The following is a 24,022-nucleotide window of genomic DNA, read 5'->3' as shown; positions in this document are numbered from 1 at the left end:
CTCAAACACCATTGATAAATTTGCAGATAATTCTACTGTTGGTATTCTCAGATGGCAATGAGGTGTACATACAGCAGTGAGATAGATTGGCTGGTTGAGTGGTGTTGCAAAAATCCAACTTCAACCAGTCAATAACAGCAATACTGAGGAATTGACTGTGGACTTAAGGAAGAGAAAGTCGGAAGAACATGCACCTATCCTCATTGAGGGGTCAGTGGTGGAAAGGATGAACAGCCTTGTTTCTGGGTGTCAGCATCTTGGAGGATTTCTTCTGGGCCCAGCACATTGATGCAATCATGAAGAAGGCATATCAGCAGCTTGAGCTTTAAAACTTTGGTGTGTCGACAAAGTCTCTTGCAAATTTGTATATATGTATGCTTGAGAGCATTCTGAATGGCTGCATCACATGGAGCCTCCAATGCAGAAGATTGTAAGAAGCTGCAGAAATTGTAGACTGAGCTCCATCATGGGTACAGCCCTTACCCCTGCCCTCCCGCCTTTCAAAGATATCTTCAAAAGTTAGTGATTCTAGAAGGTGACATCCACTCAGCACTCTCGCCATCCAGGAAATCCCCTCTTCACGGAACTACCATCTGGTAGAAGCTACAAGAGCCTGAAAACCCACACTCAGATTCAAAAACAGCTTCTTCTCTGTCATTAGATATTTGAGCTGTTCATGAACATGTGAGCACTATCATGTTAATCCTTTTGCACTATGCTGCTGCAAAACAGCAAATTTCACGTCAATAAGCCTGATTCTGATTAATAACCGTTAATCCTTAAAACTTGGCTTGGCTTTTGGATAAGTGTCTGCTCCTAATCAAATGGAAAGTGCACTGAATGATAGGCAAAACAGAAATGTTATGTCTGGGTTGCTAGGAGGATGAACTTGGTATCAGAAGCTTGGTAATTTTTGAGAGACATGTTGCCCATTCAAAGTAACAATTAACACATGGACAGTACCAGTTTCTTTTCCTGTGGTTAATCCATGTAGCCCCTCAAAATCATGAGCCAGCAAGAGTTAATGAAGCGTATTGAATTTGCGAATTGTGGAAATTTGTCATTGTATACATTAGATTCAAGCCTGTTCTAGTGCTAACAATGATTTATTGTTGCCTTTCAGCTTTAAGCTGAAAGCTTTCAGCTTCTGTAGTTCAAACAAGATTTTGGTTGAATGATCTGATTTTTGCTAAACTTGTCAATAAATGCAATGTTGGTGCCGGAATGTGTGGCCACTCTTCTGAACTGGCCCTGCAAATTCTTGGGTGTTCTGTTAATGCAGATGATGCATTTCTCCATGTTTCAATGTATGTGTATATACATATATATATAAAAAATACATTTGAGCAAATGAAAAGCTTACATTGATGGAAAATTTAGCTTCTAATTGGAATCTGTAGCCTCAAAGACATCTTCAAGTATTCATCTGCCTTTCTTCTACCTGAAGTAACCTTGAATTGAAATTTATGAAATTTTGTATTTTAAGAAAATTGAATAGACCAAGGGAATAATTGATCAGATGAGTTTGGCTCGTTGTTTATATTTATTTCATTAGTCTTCAACTTTCTGACTAAATTAATTTGTCAATATTTCCAGCAGCTTGTATAGCATCTTAATTATTCAGATTTTTTTTAGGTAATCTGCATTATATTTTTAATAGTATAAGATGAATGTTGCAGTTAGATATTAGTGATTTTAGTCTATTGGAGAAAAACAACTGGCAGATGAGGTGATTTCTTCAGTTCTAAGGTCCTTTTGTTCATTAAAATGTGAGCCATAGTTAGCAGTATGGTAACAAATTATAGAAAACTTCTGAGTGGAAGAAATTTGCTTCACAATGTGGGATTTGATTTGTAAACAAGAAGCTAACGAGCTAATTGGCAGTGATTCAGAATGGGGAGCTTTTCCTTTCTTTTTAAGGAGCTTCTGTTTGAGTTTTAATTCCTCAGGCATTTTTATCCTTCATATGATCTGGCTGTGTGGAATACTAGTTTTAGTCAATATTGCAGCTGGTAGGAGTTTATGGCACTCGAAGGAAGGTGACCATGTGGTCCAGTGGGGGACAAAGTAGAAAGTATGCTGTGACAAGTGGAGGTGAAACTGGCAGTCAGAAGCTAAATGATATGTTGGCCTTCATGGTGAGAGAAGGGACAACAGGATTAGGCCTGCCTTACTGCAACTATACAATACTTCGGTGAGGTCATACTGTGAGAATTTGTTGTGGTCTCCAAGAGGAAGGATGCTCTCACTGTAGGGAAGTGCAGCAAAATTTAACATGACTGATTCTTGGGATGGTAGCACGGTTGTATGAAGGAAAAGTGAGTCATTTAGGCTTAGGTTTACTAGAGTTTAGAACACTGCGAGGGGATCTCATAGAAACCTACAAAATTCTAACAAGACTGGGCAGATTAGATGCTGGAAGTTACGATGCAACTTCTGATAATGGTCCATTAAGGGCCATCATAGCCCAGGACAAGGGGTAAGCTAAGTATGGTTTACCGAGTAAGATGAGAAATTCACTGGAGAATGAAAATCTCAATCTCAACCACAGAGGGCAGTTGAAGTTGCATTTTGTGGCAAAAGTAAGATCTATATTGGGATGATGAACCAAAATTGTATTGCATAGGACAGTAGGCTTGAATGTTGAATTGCATTTTGCTTGTGACTTCCAGTTTTCTGTTTATAGGAGAGTACAGGAAATAGATTCAACTTTGGTTGTAGTGTATGGTGATCTTGAGTTGGAGAATGACTGACTCCTGTTCTTATTTCTTAACACTTTGGAGCTCTTCATCCTGGATCTAATGGAGCAAATATGCACTTAACAAATGATTTTAAAAAGAACCAGTGTGACATCGGTCCTTAAAGGTCCATATTGTTGGTGAAAACCTTTTCTTGCTGTTGTGGTTACAGGCTAATTCCAGAATAGAATGACTAACATAGTTCAGGAAATTCAAGACAGGATATTAGGGAAGTGTAAGATAAGCAGTTATGAGCTGGTAGTCTGCATAATGCCAGTCATGTACAGCTGTTCCAATGAATGATTTCATCCAACTCCAGAGCTAAAAGGTCCCTTCTGGACTGAAAATTCAGGTGACTCGTTTTGTTAAATCTTGCAGTATTGCAGATCAAGGGTAGAGCTGACTTTCATTAATTTGAACTTGATTGTGTTGTGAATTATAAGGAGTAAGAGAATACATCTTAAAATGTATATAAATTGCTGTCATTGTGAAACATAGAACAGTACAGCACAGGAATTGATTAATCAGTAATTTAATCAATTACTGATTAAATAAGTGATCAACTAATCTCTTCATATCTCTTCATTTTCATGTGCCTATCTAAATGTGCCCTAAAAGTCCCTAATGTATCTCCTCTACCACCACCCCAGGCCTGCATTCAAGGCACCCACCACACTGTGGGGGTGGGGGGGGGGGAACTTGCTCCTCCCATCTCCTTTGAAATTACTTCTTTTCACCTTAAATGAATGTCCTCTGGTATTAGGTATTTCAACCTTGGAAAAAATAGACTGTCTACTGTATCTTTGCATTTCATAATCTTATAAAGCTCTATCAGATCTCCCCCCTTGGCTTCTGACACTCCAGAGTAAACCCCCTCTAATCCAGGCAGCGTCCTGGTAAACGTTCTCCAAAGCCTCAACACCTTTTCTATAATGGGGTGTCTAGAACTGTATGCAGTATTCTAGGTGGGGCTTAACTAGAGTTTTACAAAGTTCCAACATAACTTCCAGACATTTGAAATGTATGAGTGGTTTTAATATGTTTAAATATAGAGTAAGTGATGTACAGTAGTTATATTTGAAGCCTAACATTTTCTTTTTGTTTCATGCTGTTGGTGACGATGCTGGTTATTATACTGCATCTTATTTCCAATTCTCGCTGTGCCACTTGGATGTTTCGTGACCATCTCTGGACTCTGGACCTATGGGTTTACAACAGCGGTAAGTATTTGAAACCTGACCTGTCTTTTTTCCAACTTGATGTGGAATTGTCTGGCTTTCTTGATGCAGCGTGTTGTGTATGAATTGTCATTTTAAGTTTTGGCTCTCTACTGCTGAGTTTGTTTTGGTGTCAGTGTTGTATTCATTGTTTCAGCTGTTGAAACTAATTGTTTTTTATTATGTTATAGCAACAAAAGAATCTTGAAGGATATGTGGGGTTTGCAAACCTTCCTAATCAAGTGTACAGAAAGTCTGTGAAGAGAGGATTTGAATTCACATTGATGGTTGTGGGTAAGTAATTTAGAATATATTGAAAATGGAAATCATTTAATTGTCATTTAGTTATTAGAGATCTTGTTGAAGAGAAACTGGTGGAAAGTTTGAGGAGTGTGTGTAGTATGTAATCCTGAATCATGTACTTGAATATCTCAGACTTATTTCCTCAACAAATGAATTTTAGCTAGGAGTGTTCTGTTCACATCCCTGTGAGTTAAGGAAGTAAGTCAATTATCCATGTTTTGTTGTTGACTGAGGGTAGATTCCTTTTTGAAACCTCTATGAAGAAATAAATTTATCATGTCACTTGAATAGTGCCTACAAGAGATGTACCTTGTGGCTAAAGGTGAGAATTTATTGACAACTGAGGGAGGAGTCATTGGAACCCCATTCTATTTGAAGCAAGATAGTAATCAAACAAGTGTACTTTTCAGATCAGCAAAATCGTTGAACTCCAGGAGTATAAACGGTTGAAGTTGGATCATTTCTAATGATAGATGGTGTTAGATATTTGTGATGACTCTGCTAAAAGAAAGGAAATAATTCTATTAAACTGGACAATGTGATCCTGAAAAGAGACATGATTAAAGAGAACTTCATTTATTTATTCAGCAATTTATGAGGAGTAGGCCCTTCTGGCCCCATGCTACCCTAGCAACGCCCAACTAACCCTAACCTAATCACGGGACAATTTACAGTGAGCAACTAACCTATCTGGTACATCTTTGGCCTTTGGGAGAAAACTAGAGGACGTGGAGAAATCCCATGGAGAGAACATACAGAGACTCCATCCAGAATGGTGCCGGAATGGAACTGCAAATTTGGAACACCCTGAGCTGTAATAGTGTCAAGTTAACTACTATGCTGTATCCAATGGGCATAGACCTCACTCTCTCACGCCATATAATTTTGATGAAGCTTACAATATATTTTCCATTTTGCCTCTCAAATTCAAAGCATATGAATAATTTTTAATCTGCCTTTGTCTTATTTTTCTTTTTTGCTTTACATTATTTAAATCAATCTAATGTTTCTAATTTCAAGTTGACATGAGAAAGGACACAACAATATTTTTTAAGGGGTTTAAAAAGTGAGGGGAGAAAGGAATAGGATGTTAGAAGCACTCTTCTGATAAAGGATCTTGAACCTGAGACATTTCTGTTTACACAAAGTCTGCCTGACTTCGCTGAGTATTTACAGCACTTTTTTTCAGTTTCTAGCATTTAGTTTTTTTCTGTAGCACAAACACTGGCAAAGATCATTTGGATGCAAGGAGGCCTGGTTTTGAGCTGTATTACACCACCGCAAACTTGGGGCACCATTGGAACATTCAGAACATCTCGGGCTGAAATTAATTTTGTGGGATATTGATTTGACTTTGAAAGTTAACTGCAGCCGATAATTGTAATGATGTAATATCTGAGAAAAGGGGTTTGGGTCAGACAGGGTGGCCACATTCGTCTAACTATATTTGTTCTGTTTGGCAAGTTTGTCTTAATCTTTGAGATGGGGCAATGACTTTATTGCGTTGGAACTTAACATTAGAATAGTTTTCTGTGCCCTGTGGAACATTCATGTAAATGTAATCTATATGGTAGTTGCTAAGTTATTGATAATTGCTTGGCTCTAACTAGCATTGTGAGTGAAATCATAATACTGCTTACAGTTTGAAATTGGATGATTTCCAATTTACGGGATGATTGACCATGATACTACAAACATGTCTGTATACTACAGTATGCCTGTGAAATCTCTTACCCAGAGAGGCCATATGGTTAAACTTAGAAACCAGGGTATGTTCACCTTGATGGGACTGTATTGTAACAGTTCCCCCTCCCCCCCCAATAGTCAGTGGGAATTAGAGGAGCAGGTGTATAGAGAGAGATTACAGATAGAATGTTAGGGTAGTATTAATGGGAAATTTTAACTTCCCTGATATTTGCTGGACCATTCATAGCTGCAAAAGGCTTGGCCAGTATGAAATTTATTAAATATGCCCAAGAAAGTATTGTTAGTCACTAAGAAAGGCAGTAATCAGTGAAGATAGGCAGCAGTGCCTCTGCCACAATTATTCTCAACACTGCCCCTCAATAAAGCTGTGTCCTCAGTGCCCAACTTTACTCCCTGTATAGTTGTGACTATGTAGACAGATTCTGTTCGAATTCCATTTACAAGTTTGCTGATATTACCATTATAGAAGACAATATCTCTAATATGTTGATGGAGAGCTTGGTTATATGGTGTCATGAAAATATACTTTCTGTCAATGTCAGCAAAACAGAAGAGCTTATCATTAACTTCAGGAAGGGGTTGGTGTTGAGTTTGAGGGTTGAGAGTCTATTCTGCTCCAGTCATACTGATGCCTCAACCGAGAAAGCTGTCTACCACCTCTACTTCCTCTGTAGAGTAAAGAAATTTAGCATGTCCCCTTGCACTCTCAATTTTTATAAATATACTGTAGAAAGTACTTGATCAGGAGACTGCTCTGTCCATGACTACAAGAAACTGCAGAGTTCTCGACACAGCTCAGCATATGACAGCTTCAGGCTCCCCTCCATGGACCCTGTCCACACTTTTCACTGCCTCAGTAAAGCAACCAGCATAATCAAAGACCTCACCCTTTACTCTGCTGAGCCTTCAGTAAGTTCTCCTGACTTCCTCTTCCTGCAGTCCACAATAAATTTTGTGGTCTCGCTTATGTTGAGTGCAAACTTGTTGCGGCACCACTCAACCAGCTTATCTATCTATCTATCTAACTTTACAAAAGCTGTGAATGTAATTGTTTTAAGAAAGGATGAGACTATTTAGATAGACTGTCTGTAGCTATTGTGGGGAGAGTAGGATAGTATAAGATACCTGGAAGAGATTCTGATTTGGAGTTAAATTATGAAATCAGAGACTTGAGATTGGATTAAATTGATGAATGAAGTAAGTTGTTGAAGATTTGAGAGCAGGCTAAATAAATGTGTCTGCATCATATTTGATGCACTTGTAGCTGGGGTCACAAGGGGGGAAAAAAAACTAAAATAAACTAGAAACTGCATCATTTTTTGTTCCTGTGGCTACATTCACTTTTATCACCTGAAATTCCAATGAAATCTTGAAGTGTTTTGGTCCAAAACATTGACTGTTCATTCCTTCCATAGATTCTGCTTAACCTTCTGAGTTCCTCCAGCATCTTGTGGGTATTAGATCTGATTTTTCAGATGCTCTCAGGTACCTGATATCTGAGAATGGTCACTTAATGTTATTTTAAAGCAGCCACCCACATTCCAAATGTAAACTTTTGAAGGTTAAACTTTAAAGCAAAGTAATATTGCATCTTATTTCCTTTGCAAAGTTGAAATCAAAATTACATGTTTTATAAATATTTAGGTAAAGTGCAATGTAATTTTAGATTTTTTAAAAATTCAGATTCATTAAGAATCTGAAGTTAACTTTTCCCTAATGCACAATGGTTCTGATATATTTCCTTTGGCACTGATTTCAGTATTCTGGGTGGAGAAATTTCCTGCATTTTTTAGATTGTCAAATGTCACATCTCAGATGTTAAGTAACTTTAGCTGAACAAAATAACATGGATATTTCCTGTCTGAACAATAGATGTTAAATGGTTCTTGAGTGGATTATGGACCCATTCACAGGTTCAGTTTGAGAGGGATGGTTATATTTTGCCTCATTCTGTTTCAGTTGTGCATTAATAATTGAGTTGCTCTGTTTTTTTAACACAGCAGACTCGATTGGCCAAATGGCTTAATTCTGCTACTTTTTTTAATGGTCTTATAAGAACAAAAGTGCTTGAACTGTGCAAGTCAGGTAGCATCTGTGCAGTGAGAAACAGTTACGTTTTTATTCACTAGAAATGGAGGTGGTGGAGAATGAGACAGCACAACACCCCTGCTCTCAGATGGGAAGAAAGAAAAAAAAGAAAGTCAAATTAATTTGGGATTAGGAGCAAAATCGGACTTTGAAAATGCCACTCAGAATTAAGCTAAGATTATTATTAGCTAGAAATTTCTGAAGCCAACATTAACCCAGGAAGTCTGGAATGTGAATATTTGTAAGCTGAGTGCTGTTCCTCAAACTAATCTTGTACTTAACTAGCATAGCCAAGCTCGGAGTAGGATTAAAGAGTGACTAGAGTGTAGGTTAGCCCTCTGTTTTGTGGTTTAAAAGAGAGTTTATATGCACTTGCAGAAAGGGCTACTGGTAGCAAATGTGCTAATTTATTAGTACAATTAGTTCAAAATCATCTTAACCAATCCTGATCATTACTGTTTCCAAGTACTTTGTTCTCGGTTCTTCATTATGTTCAATTGAACATCTTGAAATTTAATTTATCGCATGACACATTACATTTAATTGAACTTGGCAATTCCAAGGATATCCCTATCTGCCAAAGATGAGGCTAACGCATTTTCATCCATCTTTATCTAGAAGTTACAAGTGGATTATCTATTGCTTTTTCTCCCATTGACCTTGTCACATCTGCCAGTCTAATCCAATCAACTAACTGCATCTGATATCAAGCAGTTGTTCAGAGCACAAGATACAGAAAAGATCATGGGACCAGTTGGCATTTTTTGCTGAAGATTTAGCTCTGTTTCTAGCTCAGCTATTGCTGTGCACTTATAATAGCTAATGATGTTTACATCATGTACATAAGAAGCAGGAGAGGTCCAGTATGGTTAATTCCCATCCAAGTGATCTACTCAAAGTTATGAGGAACATAGAAGGTGTCTTTTGACACTACAATAAAAACATTTGCCAGTAAAGCAGAAACAAAGCACTGCAAATGCAGAGACTGCTCAGGTAGTATCTATGGAGTGAGAAATTATTTATTTTTCAAGCAGTTATCTTTTTATTAGATCTGGGTAAAGTTAAAATTTAATTCAAAACTGGCAAACAGTGGAGTGAAACTAGGAAGAGAGAGCAACTTGGTGAGGTGAGTGATGATGGACAGTTAAAGGCTTTTGAAGGGTAAAAGCTATGTTTGAGGAAGACAAATAAAATCTGAGGTTGGGGGGTGTGGGTGAGGGGAGAAAGCTAGATGCTTGGAATGTTAAATGTAAGATGAATGGCTGATATCTGTAATTGGTGCACTTAATATTAAGTCTGTCATACTGAATTGGTAAATTTGTTGTTCAGGTTCACTTGTGCTGTTATACTGTTGGAACAGTGCAGGAGGCTGGGAATAGAGATAAGCAATTAGAACCTGGAATTAGATTTCACAGTATGAGGACTGAATACCACGTAATGAAACAAAGTTACTGTGTTGACTAGAAGTTGTGTTAGTGTCTGAAAAGTGGCATGGGAAGTAGAATTGCATGGGAAGTAGAATTGCATGTGTTAGATCGGCGAAAAGGATTGTAAACTTTGGTAGAACAGAAGAGTGAACTAGGGGGAACTATCCAATAAATACTGAATGGCAGTGGGAAGATCTATGATGGCACAATGTTTAATTTCATTTGTAATTCTGCTGAAAATAAACCCGTTTAATAGAAGCTTAAATGGACTACCCACATGAATATTGCACTATAGACTAGAATAAGAAACAAGCTGCTGGAGAAACTCAGGAGGACAGGTAGCACCTGTGCAGAGAAACAGACAATTTACATTTTGGAACATGTCCTTTCATCTGCCCTGAAAGATTAGAGGAAAGATGGCCTGTAGGAAGAGGCAGGGGGAGGGGGTGAGGCAAGAGTTGCCAAGTGAAGTGTGGATCTTAGTTGAGGAGTTAATTCCCCTTTCTGCCATTAAAAAAAAATCTAACAAAGTCTTAACTAACATTGAAATCTTAACTATCATTGTTAACTTGAGAAATTGGTATTATTGGAACAATATTCCACTCATTCTGGTCTTAAAATATTAAAATTGTGTTCAGTGGCCTTCTGAAAAAAAAATATTGAAAGGTGAGTTGTACTGAAATAACAAGTATGAAATTTAAGATCTTGAACAAAACATCACTATGGATATTCAGGATAAGTTTTGAAGTTGAATAGTCAACGACTGCAGATGCTGGAAATCTGAAATAAAACTAGAAAATGCTGAAAACGAAGTTCCTTTGCATTGTGGTTACATGAGAGACTGCAGATGATGGAAGTCTAGAGCAATACAAGAAGAAAGTGCTGGCAGTACTCAGGAAGGTAAAAGCCAGAATAAAGTGAGGGAAGATGTAGAAGCCCAAGCTGGGGGATGAATGTTGAATCCAGGTTAGAGGGAATGGCTAGGTGGGAGTAAGTTGCAGTGGTATGAGAAGCTGGGAGATGATAGGTAGAATAGGCTGAACAAGATGTAATCTGAAAGGAGAGGGCAGTCGACTGTGGGATAAAGGAAATGAGGTGGGGAACAAGAGGGGGTGAAAGTGTGGGTGGTGACTATATCTTGAGTAAAGGGGTCAGAGGAATGAGGGAAAACAGAAGGAGAGGGGTTAAAGGAGACAGAGGGGGAGTGGTTGCCAGAAGTAAGATACATCGATGTTGATGCCTTCAGGGTGCAGACTAAAATAAAAAAAAGAGGTACTCTTCTCATCTGCATTGAGTGCCAACTTGTAGAGGAGTTTGTGGGCCGACATGCCAGTGTGGGAATGGGAAAAGGGATGAAAGTGTCTGGACAGCAGGAAGTGATGAGGGAGTTGCTGAGAGAGCAATCCCTGTGAAAAGTGGGGAAGGGAAGGTGAGTGCCTGGTGGGATCAGTCTGAAGATGGTGGAAGTTGTAGGCAATGATATATTGGATGCAGAGGCTTATGGGGTGACAGGTGAGGACAAGGGAAACTCTATCCCCCTTATGTTGGGGCTGGTAGTCATGGAGTGAGGGCAGATGTGCAGGAAATTGAGCAGATGTGCAGGAAATTGAGCAGATGCAGGTGAGGGCTGCATTAATAGCAGTTGAGGGAAAACACGAGAAAATCTGCAGATGCTGGAAATTCAAACAACAACACACATGAAATGCTGTTAGATCACAGCAGGCTTGGCAGCATCTGTTGGGAGAAGCGATGTCGACGTTTCGGGCCGAGACCCTTCGTCAGGACTAACCGAGAGGAAAGGTAGTAAGAGATTTGAAAGTAGAGGGGGGAGGGGGATATGCAAAATGATAGGAGTAGACCGGAGGAGGTGGGATAATCCCGTTTTGTGTCTTTGCATTTCCTCTGTGATTCTGGCCCCTCCCCCTCCACATTATGAAGCAAAAATGGGTTTAGTAGTCACCAGAATTTGTGGTTTCCTTTGCTGTGTGAAATTACCTTTAAAGGAAATATACTTAGTTATTCGTCATCCAATTAAGACTGTCTACCTGTTGAAGACCTGTTGATAGTAGAAAGATTAGGTTTCTGAATAAGCCATTTTGATTATGTGCTGTTTGAGGAAGTGATTTTACTGACAAGATGTTCCATTTTTATTTGGAGGAAGGTTAAAGATTTTTTTATTAAAAAGATTGTTTTGTTTCTAGCTATAATGTGGACTTTTGAGTTGAATGAAAGTCAGCAATGAAATGCCATGTCTACTGTGGAATATTCAGAACTTGGGAAAGGTTTTGTACTTAATAGTAGCAAGGATATCCAGAGGCCGGAGGGGAGCTGGAACTTTATTAATTCTCTTTAGAAGCTGTTAGACACTGACAGCTCTTTAACTAGGCCTGAGCTCAGATCTGCTGAAGTAAAATAATGTGCTTGGAGACCACTTGCTTGAAACTTCAGCAATTTGATTTTCTCCTGGTGTGATTTAAGTATGTGGGTTTGTTAAATATATTTTGGTTTGTAATAATTTAAATTAACAAAATTATAACTTGGTTGTCAGGAAATGAAAATGGAAGTGTTGGAGTCAAGTTGAACTAGCATTCCAATTCACAAGATAAAGAAATTAATCTTGAACCATCCCATTTTAAGTTGGATACAGAGTGCTCCAAGACAGATAGTGTCATATATCTATGATAAATTAAACTGCCAGAAATATATGCTCACATAGGAATGAAAGCCTGGGATAGGGACATATCTGAATTGGGACAAGACTTAGACTGGGATGTGATTTGGGATAATACTACACTGCAGTGGTTTGAAAAACCCAAATCATCGGTATATACACTTGAAATTTTGTCATGGAGCATATCTAACACTGAGAATTAGACATCAAATGGGTCTGGTTCCTGACCCATATTGCTCATTTTCCCCCACGGAACCGTTAATTCTTTTATTCATGTTGTATGGGAATGTCCAGAGGTTTTTTGTTTGTGTAGGAAGGTTATCAGTACTCTTACAGAACTAACAGGGGTACAATTACCAATGGATCTCGCTGTACATCTTCTAAATGATGACTCTCACCTTTCCCTTATGGGAAAAACATGCAAAATCTGGCTGGCAGGCTTGACTGCAGCTAAGAAGATTGTAGTCGTTGGAAACCTCCTCATGCTATTTCAAGTACTCACTGGCTTCGGAACTTTTTGGACATTTATTACCTGGAATTATCATCAGCAAGAGTAAATGATGCATAACCAAACACAATCTTAATGTGGACAAATTTGATATCTAACTTAAAATATCTTCTGTTAAAATAGGAATCCTCTGTCTGTGTATGCACCACTATTCAGTTGGTTGGTGTGGGGGAGGAGTGGAGAGGGGGATAGGGATGTGGGTTGGGGTGGCTGGGTTAAACAGTCAAAATGTAATCGGCAACTGGTTGTATTGAATGTAATTTGTTGGTGTTGCAATAAAAATAGTGATATAAAAAACAAAAAATTTTAAAAAAGAAATTAATCTTGAGTTTCTTTAAAATCCTATTAAGCATTCACCTTCTATTACATCCTTTTAAGGACACTTGTATCTAAGCAACCTTCTGTGTTAAAATAATGTTGTATCTTGAAATTCTACGGGTATCTGGTCCTGGTATGGGTTTTTAGCAGAGAAGGAATCGAGAATATAACATTTTTTTTAAATAATGACCAGCAAAATTTGATAACGAGTCACATTAATTGTAGTATATGCCGGTAGTTCATAAAAATATTTTTGTTCAACCTTGACATTCAGATTGTTCTTTTAGTAAATGTCTGCTTGAGTATCAGATCAAAACATGGTTCAACTGTAAGCAAATGTAATTTGAAGCCAAGAGCTTTTGCTTTTTTTTGGTTGTTGCTTAACTTTGTGTATAGGTCAGCCATACCTTTTATTTTAGTATGGATGATAGCACTTGATTCCCTTCCCATGTGACATAATAAAGAGCTTTGTCCAGATGTATGAAGAAGGGTTAATTTTCATTTGGTCATGATGGTCAGCTCTTTGTCAAAGCCATTCCACTACAAAGCAATTATCGTGCAGACTCTGATTTGTGCTGGGATCACGTGGCAAAGCCCGTTCTTAAATTGCATCACCATATCCACAATTGTTAACATGAAAGTCTTTTTAAGCCATTTGTATATGAAACTTGACATTGAGTTTCTACCTTTGGTCTATGAAACAGGGGTGATGAACTTCTGACACATTCTCAAGATTACCTGTGCAAAAAATTAGATGACATTTGGCATGCAGTGCTTTCCCTCAATTCTTTAAACCCCAGCCATAATAAAAAGGTACATAGTGATCATCTTTACTACCAATTGAAACAGCGAATGACTTGCAACCAAAGGGCAGTGAGATGTTTTCATAGGAAATGTCTCACACAGGCTTTGTGCCAACTAGACAATGATGGGGACACATGACATTGGATGAGTATATTTTGAAATACTTGCAGACCTGATGTACGCATTATGCCATAAAAACAACCTCTCTCATTATCAGCAAAACAAAAGAGCCGATTATTGACTACAGGAGGATGATTCCGGACGTCCATGTGCTAGTCGTCATTAGGGGATCTATCCTCAAACTAGCACATAAATGCCATTACAAAGAAGGGACAGCAGTGCCTCCTCTTTCTTCGAAGTTTGTGCTGATTTGGCATGTCATCTTAACTTTGATAAACTTATAAACAGTGGAGAATATCCTGACTGGTTGTATCATGGGCTGGTATGGAAATAGCAATACCCTTGAACAGAGAAGCCGACAAAAACAAGGCTTCTCACCATTGAGCACAAGGAATACTGCCACAGAAAAGCAGTGTCCATTATCAAGAGCCCCCACCCTGCAGGCTATGCTCTCTTCTTGCTGCTGCCAATTGGAAGGAGGTACAGGGTTCTTGGGTCCTATACCACCAGGTTCTTACCTTTATTACCTTTCAACCACCAGACTCCTGAACCAGTGTAATAACTTACACTGAACTGATTCCACAACCTATGGATTCACTTTCAACTGCTATGCAACCCATGCTCAATATTATTTATTTATTTATTATTTGGTTTGCTTTGTAAGTTGCAGAGTTTTTCTTTTGCACAGTGGTTGATTCAGGCTTTGCATAGTTTTTATTGATTCTATTGCATTCCTTTGATTTACTGTGAAGGCCTGCAAGAAAATAAATCTCAGGGTAATATATGATGATGTATGTACTTTGAACAAGAATCACTTTAAAACTGCCCATAATTATTGTTACTCATTCATTATTCCACGAAGACTTCTGCTCAACATTAGCTGAAAATTTCTTAGAAGATTATTGGCAATTTGGGCACACGCTGTGAAAATGATATTCTGCCCCAGGCTAGAACATAGCAAGAGTTATGTTGTCTAGTCACCTCTTTGTCAGTTCCACCATTCAGTAAAGTGGCCTCAACTTTCCTCCTCTCCTCATTCTTTTTTTTTTTAGTTTTTTTTATACATTTTACAGATTAAAAAAACCCCAAATCACAATGAGGAACATTAATACAGTGCAAAATTAAGCATACAATGACAATATGATACAGAGAAAGAGAATTAAAAAAAAGCACCTAAATTGAAGACAAGTAAACTTATTGTCCTCCCCAAGCCCCACAACACAAAAAAAACTCCAGACCAACCACAACACAGTATAGAGAACATAAATCAGGACAATCAAACTCCCAGACTGTGAATACACTTAGCAACAGAGGATAGTAATGCCTACTACCAGAAAAAAAATGAGCTGAAAGCAAGGGACCGAAAAGGAAAAAAACCCCTAATCAAGAGGAAGGTTATGAAAGTACTTGATAAAAGGTCCCCAGACCTTATGGAACTTTAGGTCCGAATTAAGAACTGAATAATGAATTTTTTCGAGGTCCAAGCAGGCCATAATGTCGTTTAGCCATTGAGCATGAATGGGTGGGGCAACATCTCCCCATCTAAGGAGGATCAAGCATCTAGCCAGGAGAGAGGCAAAGGATAATATTTGGCATTTGGTTGGACTCAGATGTAAATCTGTCTCGCCCCAGAAACCGAACAAAGCAATTAAGGGGTTTGGTTCTAGGTGCTGATTCAGAATTATACAATAACGTAGTGAAGACATCTTCAAGACAATTTCTCCAAGCTAGGACAGAACCAGTACATATGAATGAGAGAGGCCTCGCCCCTCTTGCATTTATCACAGAGCGGACTAATGTCAGGGTAGAATCGAGATAGTTTAGATTTAGACATATGGGCTTTATGAACAATCTTAAACTGTAAAAGACAGTGGCGAGCACAAAGAGAGGTTGAGTTAACCGATTTGAGAATCGAGCCCCAGCTGTCATCAGATAAGGAGGTATTTAAATCATGCTCCCATGCCATTTTAATTTTATCCACAGGGGCCCGTCGTAAGGCTGCTAATTTATCTTGGATAATTGATATTAAACCTTTACCTAGTGGATTAATGGAAAGGAATAAGTCCATAGCATTTTTTGCAGGCATTTCAGGAAAGTTAGGAATTAAAGGAGCAATAAAGTGTCTAATTTGGAGATATCTAAAAAAAAATGAGCATTGGGCAGATTGAACTTAATAGAGAGCTGCTGAAAAGAAGCGAAGTGATTATCAATGAAGAGATCTTCAAAATGTCTAATGCCCTTCCTATACCAAACCTGTAATGCTGAATCGTACGTGGTAGGTAAAAAAAAGGTGATTATGTACGACAGGGCTGGAAATGGAAAAACCATGGAAACCATAGCATTTCCTAAACTGAGCCCATATATGCAAAGTGTGTCTAACAAGAGGATTAGCTATTAATCTAGACAGACTGCTAGGGAGTGCAGAGCCAAGAAGTGCAGAAATAGATAATTCCTTAGTGGAGCTCAACTCCATTGCCACCCAATTAGGGCACTTGGGTTGGCCATGGAAGAAAGACCAAAAGGTAGCACAACGTATATTAGCTGCCCAGATTTTTGGAGATGGATTTTATTAATTCAAGAGCGCTTATTCTTCCACAGATATGACAAAATAATAGAGTCTAAGGAATCAAAAAAAATATTTAGGAATAAAAATTCAGATAGATTGAAATAAGTATAAAAATTTGGGGAGAACATTCATTTTAACAACATTGATACGACCTACCGAAGACATAGATAGAGGTGACCATTGTACCAGACTCTGTTTTATAGTATATGAAAGATTGGCAAAGTTTTCACGAAAGAGATCTTTAAACTTCCTTGTGACTGTAATTCCAAGATAAGTAAATTGATTATGGACTACTTTAAAAGGGAGATCATCAAAGTTGTGGGCATACAGGTTTGCTAGTACAACTTTATTGTTGTATAGTTTACCAGAAACAATAATAAAACGGACATTTGTATCAGATATTTTATTATGGAGTTCAAAAGGAATATTTGAGTTAATAAGAATGGAGACTCCCCTAGCTTTAGCGGCAAAGGATGAATGAAAATGCTGACCTGCCCACTTTGACAGAAGCTGGGAGTTATCAAAACAACGAATATGAGTTTCTTGAAGGAAAGCAATGTCAGCTTTGAGTTGTTTAATATGTGAGAATACCTTCCTCCTTTTAACAGGGTGATTCAATCCCTTTACATTCCAGCTCACGAATTTAAGTGCAGTAGCCATTATCAATTATGAATGCATAAAAGGCAGCAGGCATATAAAAAGTCAAGCAATACGATAGCAGTCTGGGAGCAGAAATGTAAGCATAGATTTGTGAAATCAAAACATAAACATATCCTGAGCAATAAAGACAAACAATAAATACAGTGAGTGATGTTGGAACTGGAAAACCCATCCCACTCACACAACCCGAAACTAGATGGCTACCAAAAAAAGCAGCTAGCTCTACAAAAAAAATTAACCCAAATATAATTTCCAGATCGGTGTCATTAACAGCAGTTCCGTATAAATACTCTAGCAAATAGTAACTAGTTTATGCACTAGAAAACATAACTACAAATTGGAACATCTTCTGCACAAATATAAAACTTAATACAGAGAAAATCAGAAGAAAACCAAAACTAACCTACCCACGAAAAATTATGGAAGAATAAAGTAAGAGAAAGGGGAAAAAAAAGGGAGGAAGGGGAAAATTATAGATTCAAGAAGAGTACTTATCAACCATTTACAGAGAGGAAAAAAAAATCTAAGATTAAAAGAAAAGGTGAAAAAAAATAATAAATAAAAAATAATCAGCAGTTAAACTGTGAACCAACAAACAGGGAGGCCTTCAAAAAAGACTTCAAACCTCCAAAACAAGTTAGAGTCAATTGTAGAACTCTATAGATATAAAGTTATACAAGAATTAAATAGATTACACAAGTACTATTTAAACGTCCATAGGGAAACATTAAGCGCAGAATGTCTATTTAAAAAAGACACTCCAAATCCAGGGAGAGATTGTCAACAGCCCTTAGAGTTTCAATAAATAGTGTCTGAGTGATTCAAGTAAAGTCTGAGTCCGGGAAAAGTAATTTTACTACGAGAAGTACTTATCCACCATTTTAGGAGGTCCAATCGGGTTCCGAAGATGGCTGGATAGCCGGAAGACTTGCAACAAATGCCTCAGCCTCCTTCACTGACTTAAACCACTTATATTTTCCAGTATTAAGCGTGATTCGTAAATCGGCAGGAGTGCGAAGAGAGGGTTTAAAACCACGATCAAAAAGCACTTTCATTATGCCTTTAAACTCAGCGCGCATCTTTAAGGTCTGGGGTGCAGAATCTTCCACAAAGCAAATGATTGTAGTTTGGAAAGTAAAAGTACCTCTGCGACGTGCCTCCATAATCAGACAGTGTTTTACCTGGTATTGATGGAAGCATAAAATTACCGGTCGCGGGCGGGAGCCCAGAATTCCGGGGGGGGGGGGGGGGGGGGAACGTAGACCCTGTGTGCCCTTTCGAGCTCGGGCAGATTTGGAAGCAAATCTTTCCTGAATATCTCACAGAGAAACTCGGTGAAAAACTTCACGGTTGATCCCTGTTTGGTGGCCTCTGGCAATCCAAGAATTCGAAGGTTAAAGCGTCTGCTCCGATTTTCGAGATCGACCATTTTAGAAAGGAGTTTATTATTTTTTTCTTCTAGGCTGGAACGGAGAGTCTCCAAGTATCGAACACGACTTTCTAAATTTACAGAAGTTGAATCGATGCGAGATGAGTGTTCAGCATATTCGTCCACTCTATCGTTGATCCGATCCAGTTTGGCTTCCAGCTGTTTGAAAGCGGTTCTAAATTCCTTAAAAGTATCGTCGCGGTGTTGTTCCAGCGCAGCGAGGGTCTCAAAAGGCAGAGCCAAAACTTCCTTTCTCCTGGTTTTAGAACTCTTGTTAGACATTGTAAGGTAGATGTGTTCACAGGCAAGTAAAAGAAACCAAATAAAGTTCCTAATTAAGTTTAAAAAAATGGAGACATTTAGTGCAAAGATAGCGAAAACAACGGAACAAAAGTTCGGAGCAGCTAAGCAATTGCCATCTTACTGGAAGTCCCTCATATTCTTTTAATTTGTGGTGGAGCATTCAAGTGTCATTGTCCTTTAAGAGGAGAAATTCCTGCTCAGTAACTTCTGAAATGATTACTTGTATTTGAAACTGTGCGCCTTAGCTCTAGATACACCAACCAGTAGAAGCATTGACATGGCACACTTCCTGCCAGTCTCCCTCCGTGTAATGATTCTTAAACAAATAATTATAAGCTCAGCTTCTCATCATATGCCAACCCTTTATCCTACGAATGAATGCAGGGAGCCTTCTGCCTGTGCAAGCGCATCCTTATAGATGGAGACCAAAATAACACAGGACTCCAGATTCAAACTTGGCATAGCTTGTAAAATTAAAATCCTTTCTGTTATATTCCATGTCCCTTTTAATAATAGTCTGTGTACCATGAGCCTTCCAAACTTGGAGCTAACCTTGAGTTTCATATGCCGGGAGCCTCAGATCCAACTGTTGCACAACAATTAACATTTATTCTATTGCGATAGTTTACCTCTTTGTTCCTTAAAAGTGAATGACTCAGTTACAATATTTCTCCATTAGATTCTGTCCGCCAGCTTCATGCGTATGCAGACTATCTAATTGAGAATTCTGTCTTTGCAACTTACAAAACTGATTTTTGCGTCATTAGCACATTTTGCTTAAGTATTCTCAGTGCCTTTTACCAAATTGAGATGAAGGTATTTGAGGCCTCAGCACTGATGGCTGTGGTCCCAACTAGTTACCAATTGCCAATCAAGAAATTACCCAATGTTCCAACTTTATTCTCTGTTACCTTCCTATTCACCTTGTTAAGTTATCTTAACCCCCCACCTCCACAATGTGCTTATTTTGGGAAATGAATTTTTGTGGTTCCTTGTACCTTTTTTTAAAAAAAATCCCCAAAGTACTGCAGGTTGTTTGATAGTGTAGATTAGCACAGGCAGTATATCCATTCAGCAATACCTCTTACACTGGTAGCATTTGTTACTTGACTCTTGACTTTTTGACATTGATTACTATAGCAGAGACAAAGAAACTAGACAGGAAATCTGAAGCATCATGGTGTGACCTTAAATTAAATTGCCAACTGTGCCATTGGTTTTTAATCATTTCGTTTATAGGTTCTGAGATTGGATACTGATCAGTTATGCAAATATTTAATATTGTGTCTTGTTTGGAACCATATTCTATTTAGTGTTATGTACACCAAGAACTTTGCTTATGATCATTTTACTGAAACTTTATTGATGACTTTAATCTTTTCTGGCAACATACACAAAATTTTGGAAGAAATTTTGGCAGGTCAGGTAGCATCCATCCAAATAAATAGTCAGTGTCTTGGGCCAGGACCCTTCTTCAGGACTGAGAAGGAAGATGCGGAATAAAAATGCTGGTGGGTGGGGAGGGGGAATGAAAAAGGCTATCTAGGTGATAGGTGAAACTGGATGGATGGGAAAGGCCAAGGGCTGGAGAAGGATTCTGATAAAGGAGAGTGGACTGTAGGAGAAAGGAAAAGAGGTGGGGGTCCAGGGAGGAGTGATAGGCAAGTGAGAAGAGGTAAAATGTCAGAGTGAGGAATAGGAGGGAGTGGAATTTTTTTCCCTGGAAGGAGAAATCCATATTCAAGCCATCAGGGTGGAGGCTACCCAGATGGAGCATAAAGTGTTGCTCTTCCACCTGGAGGATGGCCTCTTCTTGGCACAAGAGGTGGCTATAGAAAGATGATCAGTTGATGTTAAGCACTGTCATAGCAGAAAACATCTCTATAAATGATTTTCTGAATGGTTTGCCCTTCCTAGAGAAGGGAGGTTGTTATTTTATCCCAGATGAAATTTGTGTGGGTGGGTAGTGAAACCACATACAGCTCAAAAATGCCAGAGCCCACAATTACTAATGTTTGGCAAACTGACCAGGCTGTTCATCCTTGGATCTTCCATTTTCAATCTTTGTTACAAATGCTGAATTTGTTTACCAAAAGCTACTAGAACAACAAAGACTTGTATCAAAGGCAACATGAGTGGATCTGCAGATGCTGGAAATAAATAAAAAACACAAAATGCTGGCAGAACTCAGCAGGCCAGACAGCATCTATGGGAGGAGGTAATAACGACGTTTTGGGTTGAAACCCTTCATCAGGAGTGAAGTAACATGGGATGGTCGAGGGGGGGATAAGACTTGTATCATGTCATTCCACTTGGTGGGAGAGGGACATAACAAAGCAATTTGTGTATAATTGGACAAATTTGATGCCAGGCTTCAGCTGATGTTCAGTAAGGGGGTGGGGGAGACAAACAACTTGTTCAGAGGTGTTTCTCTGGTTCATTGTCTGATCAAATTGGCAGTGTGGGCTGTGTAGAGATCCAGAGTTGGGGAAAGTGGAATTGTGATTTGCTGGGTACAGGTCCTCCCTAGCAAATGAATGCCCCATACATATGAACAGAAGCTTGAGAGACTGGATGGATTTTCCTGCTGCTGCACAGCTGCTGGCATCTTCAAGCTGGGAATGGAGCACTTCCACATGAACACTGCTCCCTTGCCCCGATTCCATCCCAGTCCTTACTAAGCTGCGACAGTCAGGAGCTGGATTGGGTTGGATGTGCTGATCATGCTTCCTCACTCAGCTGGTGGCCACTCTTCCCAAGCCACTCTCACTCTAGTTACAGCTGTTTCTATGACCCACTCTCAGATGCTGTTCATTTCCCACAAGCAGTCCTCAAGAACATAACCCTGTCATGACCTGGGGACTGGCCATGTAAGGAAACTGAACTTCTCAAGTGTCTTTGAAGTTGGTGTGGGGGAGGGGGTGGGAATTGCATGCAGAAAATGGAAGGCTTGGGCTAGACTCTGGCACAGTCCAGACTTAGTCCAGACATCTTCCCAGCTTGAAGATGCCAGCAGTGGTGGGCAGAAGTGGTCTCAGTCCCTTTGCCCTTTTAATTTACACTTTACTTTATTGTCACCAAACAATTAATACATTCATCACAGTGATATTTGCTTCTGTGCTTCACGCTTCCTGGAAGACAAATTGAAGTAAATATAATAAAAGTTTAAATTATAAATCATAATTAGAAAATAGAAAAGGGAAAGTAAGGTAGTACAAGTCAGGTCCAGATATTTGGAAGGTTTTTTTAGAAGATATTTGGAAGATCCAGGTCAGGATCCGTTCAGCAGTCTTATCACAGTTGAAAAGAAGCTGTTCCCAAATCTCGCCGTACAAATCTTCAAGCTCCTGAACCTTCTCCCAGAGGGAAGAGGGACAAAAAGTGTGTTGGCTGGGTGGGTCGTGTCCTTGTTTATCCTGGCAGCACTGCTCCGACAACGTGTGGTGTAAGGTGAGTCCAAGTGCAGAAGATTGGTTTGTGTGATGTGCTGGGCTATGTTCACTATCTTCTGCAGCTTCTTCCGGTCTTGGACAGGACAACTTCCATACCAGGTTGTGATGCACCCTAGAAGAATGCTTTCTACAGTGCGTCTATAAAAATTAGTGAGGGTTTTAGGGGACAGGCCAAATTTCTTCAGCTTTCTCAGGAAGTAAAGGTGCTGGTGGGCCTTCTTGGCAGTGGACTCTGCTTCGTTAGACCAAGTCAGGTCATTTGTGATATTCACACTGAGGAACTTAAAGCTTTTGACTTGTTCCACCTGTGCACCACTGATGTAGATGGGGTCGTGCGGTCCGCTACTCCTTCTGAAGTCAATAATCAATTCCTTCGTCTTGCTGACACTTCTCAAAATCTCTCCAGGATAGGTTTAATGGCTAGAAAATCATTTGTAAAACTTTATGTACACCAGTCCACCATGATCTGTACTTTAAGAAATCATGTTTTGTTGCTGAGTATATGCACATTTTTTTTGTTCATTTTATCCTTGTACTGATACTTCTCATTGTGCTAACTTGTCTAAACGCCCTCAGTTTCAGACTCAAAGTAACATTGAACATGTTGGGGAGTTGGCCACTTCTGTAACTGTTTTCAAGTAGTAGTTAATTCTATCATTACAATTTAATTCTTTTATTACAATGTTAAGCACTGAAATTCCAGGAATGTAGATTGTCGTTTCAGTATTTTTGTGAGGTTAGAAGTTTACTCATTCTGTTTGATGAACAATAATTTGACCAGATCTTTACTTTCCTCCCCAAATTAATTTCACCTTGCATTCTAATAACTCATTTACAGTGGTTCCCATGTTGTGCTACAAATGTCTCTTGGATTTGTATCTAGTGGCTACAACATATGGCTGATTTATACTTGTGTGTACGGGCTATGCCGTAGCCCTGATTTTCACTTCTGTGTCACTCTACGCTGTAGCGAGCATGCATTGTGTGCCAAAATGCTAGTTGGTGGTGGGGGTTCTATGCCACTGTGAGTTTCTTCGGAAGCGACGTGGATGAGGAAATGCATTTCAAACACTTTTGCATGTCAGCAGGTAGATTTGATGATTTGGTTCATCTATTTCGCATCGGTGTGCAGACATGGCGGAGAAGAAGCAACTGGAAATGCGATGCTACCAAGCGGACCAGTCACAGTTGTTGCAGTCTGCGTCACTGCATTGCGTGAGTTACTTTTTTGTAGAGGTGCACGTCACCCTACAGCGTAGATGCGACGCACAAGTATAAATCAGCCTTTGATGTAAACATTATTTGCTCTTGTGTTATACCTTCCCCAATCCTGTGTGCTGCAAAGTACATTGCAGCCAAATTTTTACAATAGTGACTATATTTTAAAATTGTAACATGGGAAAGTTAGCAGCTACACACACAAAATGCTGGAGTAACTCAGCAGGCTTGGCAGCATCTATGGAAAAGTGTATAGTTGATTTAGGCCACGACCCGTCAGCAGGACTGGAGAAACAAAGATGAATTAGAGAGTTATACTGTTTCCCACAGGTGCTGCCTGACCTACTGAGTTCCAGCATTTTGTGTGTGTTGCTTGGATTTTCAACATCTGCAGATTTTCTTTTGTTAAAGATAGCACCTAATTTGTGTCATAACAAGTTTCCATATGAAAAACTGTCTCTTGGCTGTTGGCTTGGGTACATATACATATACG

General features: G+C 39.0%; 1 protein-coding gene across 1 annotated transcript in view; it reads left to right on the top strand.

The window, feature by feature from the left end:
* Positions 1-4,137: 4,137 nt before the first annotated feature.
* LOC132396067 (septin-7) overlaps positions 4,138-24,022 on the top strand; it is a 122,439-nt gene continuing 102,554 nt past the window's right edge. Inside the window, exon 1 of the mRNA XM_059973433.1 lies at positions 4,138-4,249. Within this exon, the coding sequence (XP_059829416.1) occupies positions 4,240-4,249 (10 nt within the window). The 5' untranslated portion in view covers positions 4,138-4,239. The remainder of the gene's footprint in view (positions 4,250-24,022) is intronic.

Source organism: Hypanus sabinus, chromosome 1, assembly GCF_030144855.1.
Source record: "Hypanus sabinus isolate sHypSab1 chromosome 1, sHypSab1.hap1, whole genome shotgun sequence".
In the NCBI taxonomy this organism is placed as follows: domain Eukaryota; kingdom Metazoa; phylum Chordata; class Chondrichthyes; order Myliobatiformes; family Dasyatidae; genus Hypanus; species Hypanus sabinus.
The sequence above is the reverse complement of the archived record's forward strand: the minus strand, read 5'-3'. Positions and strand labels throughout refer to the sequence as shown.